Source organism: Accipiter gentilis, chromosome 17 (genome assembly GCF_929443795.1).
Source record: "Accipiter gentilis chromosome 17, bAccGen1.1, whole genome shotgun sequence".
NCBI classification, from domain to species: Eukaryota; Metazoa; Chordata; class Aves; order Accipitriformes; family Accipitridae; genus Astur; species Astur gentilis.
In genome coordinates, this window is record NC_064896.1 from 24043759 (window position 1) to 24064799 (window position 21041).

Sequence of the window (21041 nt, forward strand, 5' to 3'; positions counted from 1 at the left end):
TTTTGTGTCAGCTAAAGCTGCTCATCGAGCCCAAGTGTTTTCTGTATTTGTAAAGGAGCCAGGCATTCCACAAGGTTTTACTAAGTCCAACACGTGGACTTACGTATGATGGCTAAAATGGTTAATCAGTAGTTCATTATTCAGTCTTCCACCAAGGTTTAAGGATGTGGCCTAGCAAACCAGGAATTCAGAAGAATTACCATTCTGATTAAATTTCAGGACAGTGTCATTTACAGTTACCATCTTATCTTCTTGTTTCATTTACATGCTGAGCCGTTGACCCTTCTAGAAAAGAGCTAGCCTGTGCACTTGATTTGAAAAAATGAGATTAAGAAACTAGGAACATGTAAGTTCTAAAACAAGACCTTAAATTTAAGAAATTGTTATTCACTAGTGAAAGCAATAGGCCGTAAATGATTGAAAATTTGAAAAGTGAGTCTAGATGTGCGTTGAGACCACAGTGAGTGAGTATTTAATTGTTAAAAGTTAAAAGTGTCTGAGGCAAGTTTAACCCTTAAATTACTTCCTTACAACACTATGGTTTGAAGGCTCATGAGCACTCACTTTCCAAGTGTACAATTTTTTTTTTTAATTAACTTTGAATATTTGGAATAACGAAGCTCAAAGCCTCTTTCAAAGATATCCAAGTTTATTACTGAAAAAATGCAATATTCAAATGTGTATGATACAGTTAAGTAGTTGCATTTGTACATGTAAACCTTGATAAAGTAAACAGCATCTCAAAGACAAATTTATGCCAAAAGTGTCTTACAATAGTTAATCAGATCAACAACTTTTTCCTCAGTGAATTTTTTTAGTTCTGGGGTACATATCGGCTTGTAAAAGTAATCTTAAAACACAAAAGAAACCGAAAGCTGACATGCCAGAGGAATTTCTAGCTTGTAGTGCATAAAAGTCAATTTCTCTGAAACACTCTGTGGTAATCTTATTTTAAATACTACTTACAAAGCGTGGATTTATGAATAGAAAAAATAGTTGAAATTTTATTCTTATTCCTTACTTAGAAACCGAGTTGTATTTAAATATTACATAAATTTCAAATATATACACATTTTAAGAAATCTCTTACGATCATGATATTGCAAGTTAGCCAGGACTACCAGAGTAAAAAATGACTGAACTATGTTACTCAGTTAGATTTTACATGAGATTATTTCAAAGAACTGAAATTTCAGTGATACTACTCTAGGTAAAAATCAGAGCCAACAGTTTGGAAGATTTTTAATACAAAACTCTGAGTCATCTAAATAGAACACAAAATAAAAAGGTGATCTGAATTTTTTTTCATTATTAACAGAAAAATCGTCGTGTTCTCAGTGTTTAGAATCTCATTAGCTTTAGACTGCATTGGGTTTAATTCTAATTTCTCACCCAGTAGCATCCTAACAACTAGCTCACGGCAATAAGAATGAAAACTGCGGAGAACGTAAAACATTATAGAAGTTATGGCAAAAAGTTAGCATAAGCCAACAGAACTAACACAAGGTAATTTCCAGTGCAGCGAAGAGGGAATATAGCATTAACGTTTCAAGACTCAATCCCAGTCCTGGATTTTAAAAGTTCCTGTATAACAACATGGAAGAGCGATTTCTCTGCAGTTCCTGGTTGTGCCGTTAGGACTTTGTGCTGCTGTGGTAACATTGTGCTATCATGATTATGCCAAAATCACGCCAATACAAATTTCTGGTAAACGTGGTTGCAACGTCAATAGGAGAGAAAAATTGTCAATACGAGCCTATTATATAAGTTTAAAAACGCTAGGGTTGTGTAGGGTAGTTAGGATGCATGTGCGCATGTAGGGAGGGACATAAGGAGTGCAAATTTAGTGCTTGGGAACGTGGCTGAAAGGACAGATCCAGAAACGGGTGGCCTAACCGCACACGTAGATGCACCCCGTGCTTCCTCGCCCCGCTCCGTCCAACGCATACCAACTTGTAAAAAGCACCAGACAAACTAGTATTTGTGCACTTTCTGCTTTGGCTGCTCAGTTAGGGACATCCAAAAAGAGCCTGTAAAAAGTTCTGCAGTTACAGAACTGCCCGGGAAACTGGACTGTCAGCAAGAAGGCATCATTTAATAAAACAGCGAGGATAAGTAAAGAATGAGCCAGAGGAGAAAAAGAAAAGGAGCAGGAGGGCTGTCACCATGCTCCGGCTTCAAACCCTTGTTTTGCAGAACCTGGCAGAGTTCCGGAGAAAAACTTGCTGAAGTGAAGAGGAAGGCCCTGCTTCCTCTGCTCATCCCCAGCCTCCACACGCTAGCTCGGTGCATTTGGCCCCGGTAGAACACGGGCTTTGCGAGCATGAGGTCGAGTATGAAAAGACTTAGGGATCTTTTCTAGCTGCTAAATTTTCCACCACAGGAATTTAGGTTTGCAATGCACTTAAACACTTTCAAAAAGTGTCACTGTATGCATTTCAGTCAGACAAAGTATGCATTGGAACTAACAAAATAACAAGTCTGTCTAAATGTGGAATTCTGTTTGAATTCTAGAGTCAGCCTTAACACCAAATAAACATTATTATGCAAGGTTGGCTGTACATTTGTTTCAACCTTTACCCCCAAATAAGCAACATCAGTAGTTTATGAGGATTAATAAAAAAAAAAAAAAAAAAAAAAAAAAGCTTCTGGAAGTACTGCTGCTTTGTAAGTGACTGTTGACAACACTATTTTTATCTCTGTCTCTTTTCTCCTACGTAACTCTTGATAGAAAATGTGATTGTTTGATTTTCCATTAACTTTATTGACTTCACATTTAGCTGTTTGTATAAAATGAGTTTTATTGATATGGCCGTTGCCCAGCATTTATAATAATTTTAATTAAAAGTTGTGACACTTGTAAGTTAACTATGTACGAACCATTTCTTTTCAATTTATGGACACGGATGACTTTCAGTTAATCAAAATGATACGATGCTTCAAGATATGTATGTACTAATCTGCCCCCGATTGAACTGTGACATAATGCAAAAAATTAATGCGTCCCGTGATGCCACGTAGGACTTTGCAGGTGAATGCCACTGGATCCCACAGCTCCAGAAATTCTCTCTGGCAGCACTCCCATTTGGAGTCTGCAGTGGAAGAAGCCGCAGCAAGGAAACGGCAGATGTGCACTACTTAGATTAGACTGATCATCTTAATAGCACGTTAAGAATAAAATATTACCAAAGTTCTTGCCTTTCCCTGTATTAACACTCACCCTAAAGCTACGTTTCCCAAGATATTTTTCCTTCTGCAGAACTTTTTTATGAAGGAAACCTCAGGAGCTTTATGAATTTATGCATTAAGATATGTACCTACTAACCTATTTTCACTAGGCCCTCCAGACACTTTTCTTTTGAGCTTTCCACAGGACACAATCGAGCCTAACTGATCCTCAGAACACAATTTAAGACAAGCTGCTGTTGGAAGAGGGCTTAGCAACAGCTGATGTGTGTTCTGTAGTAATGAGGATACGTACTTCCAAAAAACATCTAACAAAAACCCACTTATTGTCCACCATCACTATAGAAATTTTACCCTCGTCACCATCAATATTAACTTCAGTGTTCATCTAAATTTTCTCTCTAAATCCTTTAACAAAAAGAGATAGGGAAAAAAAGGATAAAAAAATAGATATCATGTGGTTTGCCTTGTTTCCAAATGCCTGATCACTGTGCTGTCTTTCCGGTAAGGAAACTGAATTACAGCGTAACAGAGAGCCTGTGCTCAACCATCAGGCAACGCTTTCAGCGCTCAGTTGTGAATACCGAGCTCTTAATGCATCCCTCTCTATGGAGGCAGACTTTGAGCTCTAAGAAGGAACCTCTCATTAGGATGGCTAATGAAGCAGAACTCTTTTTTCCTTTTTTAGTCACCAGAATTCAGGTCTCACACGTTAGGCACAAATTCAGAATGAAAAGTCATTAGAAATGAGATGTGTATAATGTATGCGGACTTTTTGCTATTTCTGAAATGGAAATTTCTTTTGTCTGAATCAAGACATGGAATTTGGTTAGGAATAATTAAGACATTTTGGACTAATCCTTTGTATTTAAAAATACCTAGTTGCTCATGCAGTCTCTCTAAGGGCGCATGCATAGAGCAAATTGTCATAGATTAGATCTGCAATGATCTAAAGCATTTTTGCACAAATTGAAGTTCTAAAGCTTTGTCAGATTTCACAAACGCAGCTTGCATGCACAGTCTATTCATACTGGTCATTTGTTTGGAAAGACAATATTTAGAATATGAAAAGATCATTCACCATTCATAAAATACATTATTCCTGAGGACATTGTGTGCCTTATACTTCAGTAAAATAACGTGCAGTCAATGCAAACGGCATACTAAACGAAGTCTAGCAAAAAGTTTTCTCAGCTTAAGCAAGTGGCTAGATAGTGGCAAAACCTTTAGACATTGTTGATATCCTCCAAAAATAAAGGACCACACACAGTGTTTCTCCAAAACGTCTTGTGCTTTTCCAGTGCATAAAATGCACAATGTCAGATCTACATACTTGCCTTTGATATACTCCTATACACCAGTGCTGAAAATCATTAATATTATATATATATTTAAATCTCAAATACAAAAAGGTTTTCTTTCCTATGTGTTTTTGAAGTCCAACTGGAATTTGCCTAAGTATGTATTGACACCTGCTAATATCCACAACAGAAACAGGAAAGCATAAAATAATCAATCAGTATTTCTGATTTTTGCCTAATTTTATCCCGTATCTTTATACCTTGGGCCAGCCAAGGCATTTTTTAATGTTTTTAGAGAAAACATTAAACAGAGAGCTCATCTGTGACCTTCTGAACAACTGAAGTACTATCACTACGTGGCACAGAAACAGAAGCTATGACACATGGTTAATGCTGTCAAACAATGCTTGATATTGCACAGAATGAAATAGAGTCACAATAAATTAAATCAAACTGTGTGATTCTATAAGCACTGAGGAGAGTGCATGAATTATTTCTGATAAGGACTCCCTTAAGAACTTAACGCACAACCCAGCATGTGAAGGAACAAAACAGCGTTTCCAAAATACGGGAAAGCTGAGTTCCACCAGCCCTTTATGACAGAACTAATGGGCAATACATCTGATTAGACCATACCTTCCAGTTTCTTTCCTCCTTTGTGCAATACTGTAGATAGTCCTACAGTTGCCTTGCCTGGTCACAGAGAGCTGGAATTAACCGAGAAATCTCATGAATATGGTGATACGACTAAAGAACTTCAGGTCTGATGCTAGGGCCCCTGGATACAATAGATCATACTCATCCACTTTGAAGGGGTCTTGACTCTTAAAATTAATTTTATATGGCATAATAAAATAAAATGATTTGCTACTACGTGCAAGTGAATACTGGAACCCCACCTTTTGGTTCAATAGGGTATTGTAAGTAGTAATAATTCAGGTCTTTTCATATCTGTCAGCAGTGATTTTGCTGCAGCTTTATCCCTAAAAATAAAGTTTAAATTTGCAGCCTTTATAGGTACTGTGCTTTGTTGACACTTCACTTTTTAGATTTTTCTTATCCAATATAGAGAAGCATTACTTAGAATTGTACAAGAGAAACACAATGATTGTAACTTTCTCCACTCCCTTCTCTGCAAGTGAACCCTGCACACTTGTTTAAATTGTCTAAATTAAGTGCTTATCTTTTCCTAGTTTATGAAATGTTAGAAACAGACAATTTCATCACCAAAACGTGACTATAACCAAAGCAACAGTGCTGTATGCTGTATGCACATAAAAACTGAAATTTGATTCTTTATATGAACATCTACCTTTTATAGTGATTTTATCCAAAAAGCCCCCCAAAACTGTATGAAGGCATACAAATAATAATAAAAAATTTAAAAGTAACCACTGTGTGTGTACGCATTTATATACAATCTGTATACATATCTGCCTGTATCTTACTCCCATGCTTTGACTTATTTAGGCCAATAAAAGAAGTGCACATTACTGGAACATTTACTATTACAGTAAGAAGAGCATTGTTATAAAGTGCTCTGCTTCTCCTTCCCTGAACAAGCAAGTCACAATGTTATACTGTATGTCTGATATATATCTGCGTAAGCTTGCATACTATTAAGAGTTAATTGTATATTCAGGATGAAGTCACTGTATGAGAGTATTTCAAGTTAGCATTCTGTGAAGTCATGGAATCATTGCCCAGACAGGTCAAAGGGAACAGTAACACATTTAGACATCTGCATGCTACATCGGAGCATGAAAATGACAGTTCTTCCATCCTGCAAGTATGTGGAGGCGGCCTTTCTGCACACAAAAGTGGAAAGACGACTCAACAGCCGTGCCATTTTCAAATATAGCTGCAACGGGCTGCAAATACAGCTGTGGGCAATGTGATGCGTTCTCTTAGTGCTGCTGTTTTCTCTTTGAATTTGGAATTTTTGGTTTTCAACTAGAAGGATAAATTAATGACACTGATGTGCAAATCTTAAACTGCATAGTATATATTAAGCAGCCATAGACCCCCTTTTTTAGGGTAGAACCACATCCACAATCTCAACGAGAGACTAGGACAAACCTGACAAAACAGTAAGCCTGAAAGATCATTTATATCAAGTTATGGCCACAAAGGCAACAATTTCTCTTTTCAGAGGCATTACAGATGGAGCTGAGCAATCAGAAGCTGTAGAAGTAGTGGATATCATGTAAGTCGGTTTTAGTCATGCCCTCACTGTATAAGTTCACAGGTAAATTTTTATTTTCATTATGCTGTTAGTATCTTCATGAACAGCATGACAATTCATTGCCTTTTTTTAAACCAGAGTGTCCAAATTTTTAATCTGTCTGCACATTCCTGAGTGCCAATTCTCCTTGGTGCTCACCACAGACCACTTACAGGTAAGGCTTTTCATTTTCTTCATTGGAAGCATCTATTTTCCAGTTCCCACCAAAGCCTGCAACTGTACTGCCCAGCAAGAACATATATACGCTGCAAATCTCACACACCGATGCCAGACTCTGACTTCATTTTGTAACTGCACTCTTCAATTTCCAAAGAGTGTTTTTGTTGCAGCATGGTAGTGACTAAGGCCATTCATGGTGATACTGTTTCCCATTCTTTTTCCTTTCTCTCTGCAAATGCTCCAGTTCAGCCTCATACATCATTTCCTGGACTAAGTATTTCTCTCTCCTCATTCTGTCGCACAAGTCTTTGGGCATGTCTGGAATCAGGTAGGCAATGAAAGACTTTATTCCAAAAACAAGGTGCTGAAAAGAAGAACAAAAATAGTTGCTTCAAAGATGCATAAATATTAATTTCTAGGACCACATTTTAGGGCCTAAAAGTCTGTGGCAAAACTGGAACTGAGATTCAATTCATGACTGAAAAGCAAGCCCTTTGTTTTTTTATATATACACACACACATAGGGGAGTAAATGAGTGGTCTATCAGAAACGTGAAAATACTGAAGTCTTTTGAAAAGTAAAACTAAGGTTATAGCTAGTGACCTAATGGAAGATGTGACTGCAGGATATGCTAGTTTGAACAAAAACAGCAACACTACCTGCAAACAGTCTTTGTTAAGAGCTTGTAGTCGAAATAAATAACCAAGTTCCTCAACAGTATATGATACGTTCGTCAAAGTTATACACGTATTTCTACTTTTATATTAGGCTGGAATCATGTACCATTTTCCTGACACAGATTTTAACTTGTAATAACTGTGCTTAATGTACACATAAGTTGCATTTCTTCTTTTTCAATAAAACATGAAAGATTTGTTTGGGAACGAACAAGATGTATACGATGACGGTTAAGGAAATAGGATTTTGGAGGGACTCTAAAATCTGTGCCTGCTCAGTCAATTCAGTTTAAAGCAGCTGATTGACAACAGTTTGGGAGGGCAATTCCCCCCCCTCCCCCCCCCCCCCCCCCTTGCTGTGATGAACAAGCAGTTGATAATACTGACTATTTATTTATGGGACTACTGTAAAAAATCAACTCAGGCTTTAAAGAGATAGAAAGGAATTGTTCCTTTCCATGACTAACCTCAAACACTATGATGAAGGCCAGCCGCGCTGCCAGGACATGCCAGAACTGCAAAGTGAATTCATATGGAGTTGAACTCCATGGTGGGGCTCTGTAATCTCTATATCTGTAAAGCAAAGAAAAACCCTGTGAGTTAGCCTGTGCTCAAAACCCTGAGCACAGTGAAGAGTTCGCTAGCTTATCCCAGATCTGGCTAAAAGGAGAGAAACTCAAGTGAAAGCATAGTTCAAGAGGAATTAAACAGAAAAGGAGAAGAATATAGTCCACAATCTGGGGAATTAAATAGGACTGCTTATAAGATGGCACTTTCCGTTTCCAAAAATCCAGAGTAAACAATTTCTTTTGTTGTTACAAAGCTGACACCTTGGAGTGTTAAGTTCAAGCGTGCTGACTCTGAATTGGTTCTTGTCCTTGCTTATAAGCCTTTGAGATTCTCTAGACAAAGTCTGCATAAACGTAACACGATTCTGTAACTTCTTAGTCAATTCAAGCTAACTCTCACTGTAAAACTAAATCTGAAACCAGAAGGAGTGCACTCATGCAATGTTGTATGTAACTATTATGCTGAATTTCTTGTATTTGTCTTGCGTAACTATTTGAGATCTTGACCTGGGTTAGAGCCACAGCAAAAATTTTTATGTGTATTTTAATTAATAGACCTCAGAATGCTTAACAAAACTGAAATGAGAATTTTTACCCTTCTTGGTAGCTGGGGAAACTTCGAAATGAAATAATTAATAGAGGCACGAAAGACAGGGCTTGCAAGAATCCTGGAAAAACTCAGAACACAGGTTTCCAATGTGTTAGTATTGCGTCCTACCACACAGTGTTTCCACCTGAGACTTCCATGTTGAACAAACTTGAACTCTGATGTTTTTACAGGTAAAAAATAAACTATTCTGCCAGTAATTTAAGCACTGACTTTCAATTTAATGTCTGTACTAACATCTATGCCTGTATTACAAGACGGGAGAGCATCGAAACATACCGGCAGTATCCTGAGTATCCCATCCCAAGTTCACTCAAATCAAATACTGATAAACTGCTGTTGACATAGCCTTTTAAGCATCTGAAAAAAGACAAGACATAGGGTCAGGACTTTCTTCATAAAGTGGTTATATAGCATAGATCCTGTATGTAAACCTATTCTGCTATCACATATTGTAAGCATACTATTTTATTTGCTTATCAGGGCAAAAGCAATTCTAAAATTTTAAGCAGAGAAGCAAAGTTTTATTGGAAAGAAACAAATAACATCCGTTCCAGGGATTGTTTAAAAATCTATTTTCAGCGTGTTTTCTGGTTTCACTTCTTATCTACCAGCAGATATAAACCCAAAAATGTTGCTAGTGTTCTTCACTGTCTCTTAAAATTACTTAACTTAGAAAGATGGCTAGAGAGGCAGAGAGGAGGATAACTTAACATCCTTGCAGAATCTGCCACCAGTCATGCAGCACATTCAAAAAAAATATCAGGTTTTACAAGTTGAATCAAAGAAGAATTTTCACCAACAGTAAAATGAGCAGTGCATATATACCAAACAGCGATCTTAAAGGCAACAATTTATTAGTATTAATGACAGAAATGACATAAATACATTGAATTATGCCTGCAGGAGTGAAATTTTTGTCTGTTCCTGGAAAACCACGGACACGTAAGACATCCCATCTTCTTGGAAATCTGTCCTGTAATTTAACAAAGGGCCTTCTGAAAGGCAAAGAACATTTAAAAAGAGATGCATCAGGGATCCTATTATACCGCCTGAACCTTCAGGTTTGCTGTGACACCTCAAATCACTGCTGGCAAAAGAAGAAACAGAACTACATAGTTCTCTATTAAATGGGTAGTGCACATCAAGCCCTAATGTTTTTCTGCTATTGCCTCTTTTCATCCTACCCTGCCTTGTTCTTTTTGCCCTTAAATTCTCTTCTCCTGTGACAGCACAGGAAAAGTAAATCTCTATTTTGAATCACTAGACATGGAGCAATGAGGGAAGGAAGGACAGACCCCTGTGGTTTGAGCTGAGGCACATTCTGTGAATGCAGCTGTACTGGCTTGCTGAACAAGCCTTGATGCTTTCACTCTTATCCTTCCTCCTGTGCAATAAAGAAGATAAATTGTGCTTGTGAGACGTGCTATATTATTAGCAAAGCGATGCTTCCTTGTCTTGAGGTAACCCTGATTCCCATATTAAAAAGAAAACCAAAAAAACCCCTCCAAAACCAGCACCTAAAACCACCTGTAGGGCACTGGTCTCCAAATGGAAGAGAGGATGCCCATGAGTACTGTGATCTGTTTAGATCATGTAAAAGGTCATGACAGACAGTGGGAAACGCAGACAGAGCACGGTGGACCCACAGTTCAGAGACAACGGTAAGTGCCTGGAGAGAAGTGCAGGAAACCGGCCTGGTGGTGCAAAGATAGGCAAGAGACCTTGCTGGAAGCTAAGATACACTATAGGTGGAGTTAGGCTACATAGTGTCATGGCCAACCTTGATGGAGCTTGGCTGCAAGCATTTCTGAAGAGAAACAGGCAGGGAAGTTTGAGGGTGAACGAGGCTTAGGATAAAAGAGGGTTCGGGAGCATATATGCGTGTGTGGGAGCGTAGTGGGAGAAGACAGTCCAGAACTATTGCAGAAAAGAAGAAAAGCTTATCTAGAGAAAGCCTGAAAACTGCTACCATGTATACTGAACTTTGTTGTTTGCATTCAGAAGGGAAGACATGACTTTCCACATATATAACTGTGGAGTTAAGTCTGCAAACTCTCTGGAATGGCCGAGTTACTTGCACTTAACATCTGTGAAGGTTTGCACAGTTGTAAAAGGTAAAACGTTACTGATATATGTTAAGTATGTTAACACAGAAAGACAGCACCAAAAAGTGTGCTTCCACTGAAATATACATATATCTATCTATCTATATATATATAAAAAAAGAATATCTTATTTACTTTTCTTGTCTGTACCCTTGATCTGTACAGGGACCGTATTTGTATGCATAGACAAAACGTGGAATGTAATCGGAAGTAATGGCAATAACAAAGGCATTGGTGATGACAGCCAGAACTCCAATTCCTTCCAGAATCCCATACCAGATACCTAGAAACAAGAGAAATGACAACGAAGTCATTAATTTTTTACAGTCATATGAAGTCATATAAAGTCATACTAGTGATACTGAAGTCATTATTAGTGATACAGTTTTCCTTTCTTAGTGAGAAAGAATTATTCAGTCAGAAAAGCTAGTCGAGATTAAGCCACGTCCCCACAACCCCTGCTCCCGCTGGCTCCACCTGAATGAAGTCTTACAGCAGGGCACGCTCTGCTGAGAAGAAATAGCTAAGCAACAAAGGTATAACCATAATCTTTGGTTACAAAGGCCAAATAGAAGATTTTTGGAAAGAGATTTCTTATTTTTATTTAATTTAGTTTTAAACCAAAAGTGAATTTAGTCCTTGTATTTAATTTCTAAATTCAATTCATTTTGGATAGCATTTTAGTCCTAGAGTTCCACAAATCAGAAGCCTAAAATACTATTTAGCCTGTTTTCAAAACTGCAACTATTATGATCCCTTTTTGGAAATAGAAAGCAAATTTGAGAAGTCCTCTTAGCTAAGCAACTGAGTAGCCTTTTATTGCTTAACAGGAGAGTTGTCATTAAGATCTGTAGGTTACATTAGCAATTTCACTCTTGACGCCTGAAATATTTCAAGGGTTAAGCTGCATTAAAGAAGGAAACACAAAGAGATGGCATTTGACAGTGACAGTCATTAGGTTCTCTCACCTATATCTGTTGCTCTTGCAGGCATAGGTCTTCGCCACTGAGTGACAAACTTGTACGCATCTAACCTTATTTCTATGATATTGTTAAGCAATGCCAGGAGAGGTGCCAGTGGGAAGGCAGCAACGAAGATGGTGGTAAAGCCAAACTGTAAAACTAGAGAGGCATTCTATGGTTAGAAATTGGAAATGCAAAAGATGTTTTAACGTGCAACATAGTTCCAGTTTCTTAAGAAAACTGACACCTCCCTAAATTTGCTCACCCATCTCTAAATATTCGTCCATTAAACCATGGAGATTCATAGGCTGCAGATTCCAATCCTTTTCCCACTGAGGTAGAGAAATTTTATGCTCCATTAATTGCCCTCCTCTCTTCATTTTGCGTCGTGACCACCAATTCTGTAACAAACTATTAGATAAACAGAGCATTACTGACTGTACTTGCTCAGTAATTTACGATACTCGCTGGTATTGTTTTGAAGTAATTGGGCCTATTTTGACTAACACCTGAATGTTTACTCAGGTATTTTCTGAAAATACGTACAATAACATATAAGATATTATTCAAAGAACTTCCAAAAGTTCTCAAAATTCTGCATTACGATTTTAATTATGTCTTTAATGTAGCACGTTAAGGCATTGTACAAATAAGCTTTTCAGAATATGGAATTTGCTTGTATAGACTTTTTTTGTAGGTTTTACCTGCATGCCTAAATAAAAAAAGAACAGGAAAAAAAGTCACGCATAGCAAGAGCATTAAAAAAAGTAAATAATGCTTTATTTTTAACCCTGCCAAAGACAAACCAAGTAAGTGGAGCTCAGTAAGAACTCTGTGATACCAGAATATATCGAAGAGTAGAACACATCTCCTATTTTTGAACAAACCTAAAAATCGAGATGGTCTACAGAACAGTTTTTTCTTGAAGCAGGAAAAAAGTGTCTAAAAAGGTGTTGCTGAAGCTGCAAATATTTAAGACTATTTTTTACAAAACTGTGCAGAGGTCTTTTCACAAAGTAGTTACAAATATTAAGTAGGTAATAGACTCACAAATTAAAGCCTTATGCAAATGAAAAATATTATCCAGTACTGATACAGGTGGCAATTAAAGACTCTTGTTTCTAGATATTACTGAAAAGAGACTGAAGGTGGGAAATAATTTTCTTGTAATTATTTTTATTAACAGGCTGCTATTTTTTCTTAAGCTAATTTAGTGTTTAGCTCTTGATTTCCTTACTGAAAGAGCAACTGTTGCCTCAGTTGCAAACAATGGTTTTGTCTAAATGAAACACTTATTTCCATAAAGCAATATAAGGATGTTCTAAAAGAAATTCTAGACAGAGTTCAGATGCTGGCGGGCTGAGAAGACAGGGAGCTTGATATTTCAAGTAGGTTTCTTCTATTCAGAAATCCACATCTCACAACAATACAGTACAGTGCCCCTCATTTGCAGAATGATTGCACATTGTGAGCATAACCCTTTCTGACATACTTTCAAGGTTGAGACTTTGATTAAACTAATATTTGATGAGCAACCTTTTACTGAAAACACACTTTTCCAGTTTCAAGAGAACTGTAAGACTTTTAGCCCATTACTCTCTTCAGTAGCTGAACAGCTCTGTTTGTATTATGGAAAATGAAATCACAATAAACAATTTAGATGGTTAACATAGCCCGAGAAGCTTTATCTTGGAGCAGCAGTTAATGCTTCCCTTGGGAATAAAGTTACAGTATGTGAGACGCAAAAAGCGAAAACATTCTTCAAACATAAAAACATTTTTCCCTATTACTGAATCACACTAATATGTAATCACTATTTGTAAAACAAATTTTAACATCTAAACTTACGGATAGCCTAGTTCCATGAAGTTGTTCCACATTTGTTTTAAAACCATAATAACTCCCATTTGCAAACATAGATCTATCAAGCAGCCACTAGGATGACACTGAAATGAAATGGAAAAAGATCAATAGCTAAAATCAGAGAAGTCCTTTCATTTTTATTTGTTCAGAGAGTGAATGAAAAATATTCAAATATCTTTGGTGAAAAAACACTAACCTCCAGCTACAGAAGTATTGAAAGAAATATCAATAACAAAAATATTAACACAGACTTTAGTTGAACACCCTTTAGACATATTATTTCTTGGAGAACTAGATGGTATTACCTAAGATAAGGGCATGTGTGCTAGGTGTATGATAAATTATATAGTCCATTTCACTTAGACCAATACATACGTATTCATTTCAAAAGAACGGAGCAATATTTCGTTTGTAATATCCCAAGTCCAAACAGAGACTTAGTAGCTGAATCACTGAAACTGGTATCTTAACTTTGTAAGCTGCCATATTAAAATGTTTAGCAATTACAGAATCTTTTTTAGACCATGGACTACAAAGTTATGGTATTTTACTCTATGGCTACCAAGGTTCAATAAAAGAAACCTGTTTTTCAGAGATAAGAGAGAACTTCAGCATGCTAGTGATATCCAGGGAGGTGCAATTCTAACACATTTTCAAGCTAAATTCTGAAAATACTATTTTTCTTCTTTGAAATCACACAATCATAAAACAGTTTGGGTTGGAAGGGACCCTTAAAGGTCATCTAGTCCAACCCCTCTGCAATAAGCAGGGCCATTTTCAACCAGATCAGGTTGCTCAGAGCCCTGTCCAGCCTGACCTTGAATGCTTCCAGGGATGGGGCATCTACAATCTCTCTGGGCAACCTGCGTCAGTGTTTCACCACCCTCATCATAAAACATTTCTTCCTTATATCTAGCCCGAATCTAACCTCTTTTAGTTTAAAACCATTACCCCTTGTCCTGTCACAACAGGCCCTACTAAAAAGTTTGTCCCGATCTTTCTTATAAGCCCCTTTTAATTATAGAAAGGCCACAATAAGGTCTCCCTGGAGCTTTCTCTTCTCCAGGCTGAACAACCCCAATTCTACCAGCCTTCCTTCATAGGAGAGGTGTTCCATCCCTCTGATCATTTTTCTGGCCCTCCTCTGGACGTGCTCCAACAGGTCCACATCTTTCCTGTGCTGGCAGAAACTTAAGAAGCTGATAAAAAAGCTGATGGCATTATATTTATGTTCTCCATCCAAAAATTCCACATACCCAGGACATTCCAATCGTGTAGGACTTAGCAGTGCCTGTGAGGTAAGGGACTATCACTGTTTGCTTTCCCAAAGAGAGAGGCAGAAAGAACTGCGTGTCTCGGGCACAGTCACTCAGCACAGTGGAGAACACAGAAGGAAAAAACACATCTCATGTTTCCTACCCTTTGCTATAAATAAGAGTTTACTCTTAACTGCACTTAGATGGAATAATAAATCTTTCAAACTGGACATAATTCATGTCCTTCAGCCATTTCCTTTTTACTCATGGAAATTTCACAGGAACACAAAAAAGGATTGCTTACCTCTTCCAGTCTCCATCTGTTAAAAAGCTTGTTGTACTTTCCTGGGCGGCCTGCAAATCTGGAAAATAAGATTTCTGTTTCTCAGCGGAAATTCCAAGAACACCCTGTATCAGTAGTTATTTCACAACATCCACTGAGCAAACTCATGAAATAGAAACAGATGAAATCACACAGGCTTAAATCTGGTATCTGTAGGATATGGACGTTTCAGAATGCAAACACGGACCATCATTTTGCAAGCGATCCTAAGCTTTTATTATGTCCAGGACAAAAATTCTAGCGTCAGAGGTTTTAGATGTTAGATATTCTGACTCTCTAATCTACTTCTAAGAAGATAAGCCATTGCAATACATAGGAATTTACTGTAGCACAGGGATCTGCTTGCCCACGTGAAGCGTGCACTGGATTGCACCCTCAAACGTACAAGCATAAAATCACTTCTAAACCCATCATAACTAAATGCTTTTTACAGATCTAACAGATTCTTGTATAACAAATTGAATCAAAATTCTTAATGACCTCAGTGAAAGTTATAAATGAGAGGGAAAATGCCTGGTCCTACTAGACACAGGAGACAGCAAGATACAAAGAAGTTTAGAAACTGTATGGGAAATGCACCACCAGATGTAACAAGCCAATATTATCAACAGTCTTTACGAGAGTTTGTTGGTTGTTTTTTTTTTCCAAACAATCTTGAACTGAAATTATATTATAAAACTTTATTGGAGGTAATCTGAAGTACTCTGTAGGTTCTGCAGGAATGATAAGTCTGATCATAACGAAGCTGAAATGAAGATGAAGCAAGGTTAGACCTATCCAGTACCTCATGCTCTCAGCTAAAGATACATATAAAAATTGGAGCCAGAATTTCTGCCTCCTACTCTCGTCTAAGACCTGCCAGAGAATATTTACTATTTATAGAAATGGATCCTGGGAAATGTAACCAAAGGGGAATAAACAAGAAATAATAAAGCCTATTAGCGCAGGGCTAAATACAGACCCACATTTAGGAAGTAGCTGTATTTTCAAGGGTTCCAAATTCTCATTGAGTAGGAAAGTCACGTACATAGACCCACTTAAAAGTAGACTTTTTCCTGTCTAGTTTCACGAGTAAAGATTTCAAGGGTCCAATGCTCACAGACAGTTAACAATATTAATTTAGTGTTATGAATTATCCTCTGAAACTAACTCGCATCTAAATCTTACAGTTCAAACTGTACCCTTATTTTCTTCAAATGTATAAAATTAGCAAGGATTATGAGTTCTGTGCAAGTTTTCCTTTAAGTGCAGTTAGCAAAGATAATTTACCTGCCAAGAAAAAAGGCAATGTAAAAGATGGAGCTGTTCAAGTTGACAAACTGGAAGAGGAACATTTTCAAGGCAAAGCTGTTTTCCCATTCAGATTCTGTTCTAGGGTGCTCTGCGGAGAGACATAAAAGACATCATATAAATGAAAATGAAATCAAGTTATGCCTAACTTTGCTCACAGATCAATCGACACTAACAAAACAAGCAATTGTTTCAAATCATGGTGCCCCACCAGGTTGAAATTAATTCCACCCAGGTCCCCCCCCCGCCCCGCCCCCCAAAGTGTTCAGTCTGCAGGTCACAAAACCATTGCCCCAGCTCAGACTATGCTGGAGCTACGTGGAAACAGGAGATACAAACCTCTTGGTACAGAATAGGTCACAACTGTATGGGAAGATACCTGTTCCATTTCCATGAAAAAGTTCTGAATTCAGTGTGAATCAATTTTAAGGCTACAGGTATCTTGATTAAAAAAAACCCACAAAAACCACATGACAAAAAAACCCACAACAACAAAAAAAACCAAACAAAAAGCAAAAGCACTTGGCATCAGCAGAGCAATAGACAGGGGCTGCCAAGGAAAGCAGAGGGAAAAGAGACAACCAACAGCCAGTTGGTTTCTCACCCAAGCACCTTGCCTTCTAAATACTTTTATAAGACCACTACTTCATCCTCAAGAGTTCCCTCTCATAATGCCTGTGAAGTGTTAAACAGTTTATCATTCAATGAGGAAAGGATGGAGGTCCTTCTTGGGTTTTTGTTTGAAAGAAATGTAAAAATGTGTAGCAGGGCTACAAGTATTCTGTGTGAATCTGCACTGCCTTGTATGATTTTCCTTATGGTTTCTAGAACATTATTTATGTCTGAATTAGAACTCAGTGATAATGATTAATTTTTTTTTTTTGGTAAAAATTTCAAATTTCTTTGATAGATGTGTCAAACTTGAATATAGTACATTGATAAAAGTTTTAAAGCACATATATGAGTTGGAAGTCTAAACTGCCTTGATTTTTCAGTTAAAATTTGTACTAGTTACTTTGGTCTAATGGTGAATAAATTAGGATACAAATGTACAGGATACTAGCTTTATATATGGACACTTGGTCCCAGAAGTTAAGGTGTCATCCTTCTCTTTGACGTAAAACACGTTAGGAAGTGGAGTGAGCTAACTAGCTCAAACACCTGATGCTCCATTATGCTTAAAAAATAATAATAATAATAATAATAATAATAATTAAAAAACCCTTATTAAATTAGTTCTTTCATATATTTTGGGAAAAAACAGCTTATATACTTAAACTAAATGATTATTTTCTTTCCCATTCCCTGGTCTATAACAAGAGAATATATTTAAAAAGTTAAGTAGGAATACAAATCAGTGTGATCTGAAGAAGTATTTTAAAATATTTTAATAATTTGAATAAGTTGACTATACATTCTGAATCTTTCTAACCTGTTCAGCTGCCTGTTGTCTGAAACACAAGTTTTGAGCATCGTTTAATGCCTGCTCTTCGATACTTTAACCAGAAGAGGGAGCTGTTAAATTTAAGCAGTGAGCTTGCTTTTAAACCATGACAAGATCAATTGCATATTTTGACGCGGACTAAAAGAGAACATGTAAGAAGAAACACTAAAAGGTAACATATTCACCTAGTAGAAGATCTTAAATGCTGTCTTTGCTTTCTTGTTTTCTATAAGCTAGAAAGCTTCACCTTTATGACTGATTCACGACTAGAAGCTTCAGTATAAATTTTTAATGTGACAGAATTGGAGCTACTTTAAAATTTATGACTTAACATTTTTATCTCAGAAAATGTAATTTTATCTTAGCCCATCTTTTCCATACAAAAGTTCAAATTAAAAAACTGTAAAAGAAATAACAAAGCATTTGGGAAAAATTGAAAAGATCTGTTTTAGCACTCTAAGAAAGAATATGTTTTGACTTTTCTTCCATTATGATAGTTTTTTCTATTTATACTATTAAATGTTAAAAAAAGTAGAGGTATAAGGATAAATTCCTTTCTATTAGTTCCTTAGTGAAATAATCATATCATTTATTTCTCTGACATTTCTCACTTGCTTAGGGAAGTGCCAGAATCGTACTATACATACATGAAGTTTTCAAACCCCTATTATATGGAAATATAAAGGTTTATGCCACAGCTAGCAAGAACCATACCACTAGTAAAGGCCTACATACCTAAGTCTGTCAGGAGATAGGCAACCTTTTCATATACCTAAAACAGAAATAAGAGACGGTGTAAGTATAGCACATCCTGTCCGTTGTGATGTCAAATCCAGAATGAAAACAAGCATCAAAAGCATAGGTGTTCTGTTGCCCTACAGCATCAAGGTATCTGGACAAAGAAGAGAGGGCGATGTCGTAGCTATGCGTGGATGTATAGTTTCCTGTAAAGACTTCACTGAACTACTTTAGTCCCATTCTCTTTATCCATGTAAATGTATGTATGCATGTAAGTATATGCATTGAATATACAATAAAGGTAAACTGAGAGCCAGTAAGTCAAGAGATGTGTTCAGACATCAACGGTTCTCTTAATGAACAGTCAGATGCTTATCCTGTAACTTCAGGAACAAATCTATGTGATTTAAAAGCGGGCAAAAGCCTTTACACAATACAATTTTCCGTCGCATGAATGTGCATGCTGGTGAGGATATCAGCATCCTGCTAAAAACTTCCTTATCTGCCTACATATTGACTATCTCCAGTCTTTATTTTAAATAACACTTCGCCCAAGGTAGCTATCGACTCTGAAAAGTATTTCCTTGAGTATTTACTATTAATAGCAATTATTTTCAATAGCTTTGGTGTGCTTGTTCACTTGAATGTACTTTTTATGACTTAGAATTATCCTATATAATAACAGAAATAAATATATGACAGTCTGTTTTGGAGAATGTTTTCTTATTGTAGTGAGTGCGCAATCTCCTTAGCAGAATTAACAGCCACTGTTTGCTGTGCTATTATTCTTTTTTACCTGTTTGTGCCTGCACGGGAATAGAAAAATGATAAGTTATATTGCAGTTGAAGCAATAGAGTTTATATCAATGTACATTGTGCTACCGTAGCATATGATTAAACCCGTGGTGCTACGTGACAGGAAAAGCTTAAGCCAAACTCAGGTATCGCAGTGATCCTAGGACTGTGCAACACTGATATCACAGCTGCACTTTAACTAAGAAATGGAAGAATTCAAAGTTATCAATAAAAAAAAAAAAAAAAAAACCAACCAGAAAGAAAATTCTCAGGCAAGAAAACAACGTCGTTCCATTTAGAGATACATTGTAAAAGGTAATGTAAAAAACAAAACCGCAAATGTAGGAAGCAGCAGTCTGTACCACTGTGACTTGGGGATATAAGCAAAGATGTGTAGTGACAAAGTAGGCATTAGAGAAAAACATTGACATAGTATTAGAGGAAACCCCCCTGAAACACTAGCTTCAGGCACCGCTATATGAATAAGCAAGAACATGTATATATCTGATATACAGTAAACTCAGTAACCTTGTAAAAATTACTCTTTTAAAGTAATCCCTCCTTTAAAAGAAGACTTACAACATTGAGTGACATGATGATCATAAAATTGATACAGACTCCAGTTCCAGATGTTGCAAACTGCCAATACTTCTTGATGAAATACCACTTGAAAGAAGCAAACTGTTCCATGGCTACCAGGCGATACACCACAACTGCAAACACTGCAGTGAGGACCAGTGAAATCTACAGGTAAGTATTTATGAATAGAGATATTAGAACAAAATAAACCATATCTGAAATAATTTCCACTGACTTAATAAATTAACGAGTGTTTTAAAGATTGCCATTTGTTTTGGTGAGCCGACTTTGAGAGAATGAAAATACTAGACCGATGAATTAAAACATTTCTTTACTGTTCTTTTGCAATATAACTATATTACGTCTTTTAAAAGAAAGAGATCCATAAGCAAGCGGAAAGACAATCAGTTTTGCCTATATTATGTAAATCCACTAATCTTAATGCACTCAGGACTTGCTTTACTATTTACATCAGATTAAGATTAAAGGCTACAATAATTCCAATATTATTAAACATTACCATGAAGAATATTCCTGAGACAGACACCATCAGTCGACTGAGCTTATCAGGGAAAGGCTGAAAAGGCTCAGGTTTTCCTGTGATGGGATTTACTCTTTCCACTTGGGAATATTTAGCTTCGAACTGGGGGCGCAGCTCTTCCTGGAATGACAGGGTAGATTTCATTTGTTGTACTACATATTTCACTGAAGTAACAAAACCTAGACATGCATGTGGTCTAAAGCAGGAAATCTATATTGATACAAATTCTTTTTTATAATGCTCCAACTCAGATATCCAAATCATTTGCTCTTTTGAAAATCCTTGGAAACAGTGCCAGGGACGAACAAGGAACAGAAACCGCAGGAGCCTTCCCCACTATGTGAGGGTATTAAGAGGATCATGGGTCATAATACTGA

General features: G+C 36.9%; 1 protein-coding gene across 1 annotated transcript in view; it reads right to left on the reverse strand.

Moving 5' to 3' along the window:
• Positions 1–686: 686 nt before the first annotated feature.
• ANO3 (anoctamin 3) overlaps positions 687–21041 on the reverse strand; it is a 147478-nt gene continuing 127123 nt past the window's right edge. The window contains exons 16-27 of the mRNA XM_049820662.1: positions 20644–20784; positions 20124–20288; positions 18747–18783; positions 16547–16658; positions 15239–15296; positions 13664–13761; positions 12081–12226; positions 11822–11974; positions 10989–11136; positions 9025–9105; positions 8037–8142; positions 687–7255 (exon numbers count right to left, since the gene is read on the reverse strand). Of these exons, the coding sequence (XP_049676619.1) occupies positions 7073–7255; positions 8037–8142; positions 9025–9105; positions 10989–11136; positions 11822–11974; positions 12081–12226; positions 13664–13761; positions 15239–15296; positions 16547–16658; positions 18747–18783; positions 20124–20288; positions 20644–20784 (1428 nt within the window). The 3' untranslated portion in view covers positions 687–7072. The remainder of the gene's footprint in view (positions 7256–8036; positions 8143–9024; positions 9106–10988; positions 11137–11821; positions 11975–12080; positions 12227–13663; positions 13762–15238; positions 15297–16546; positions 16659–18746; positions 18784–20123; positions 20289–20643; positions 20785–21041) is intronic.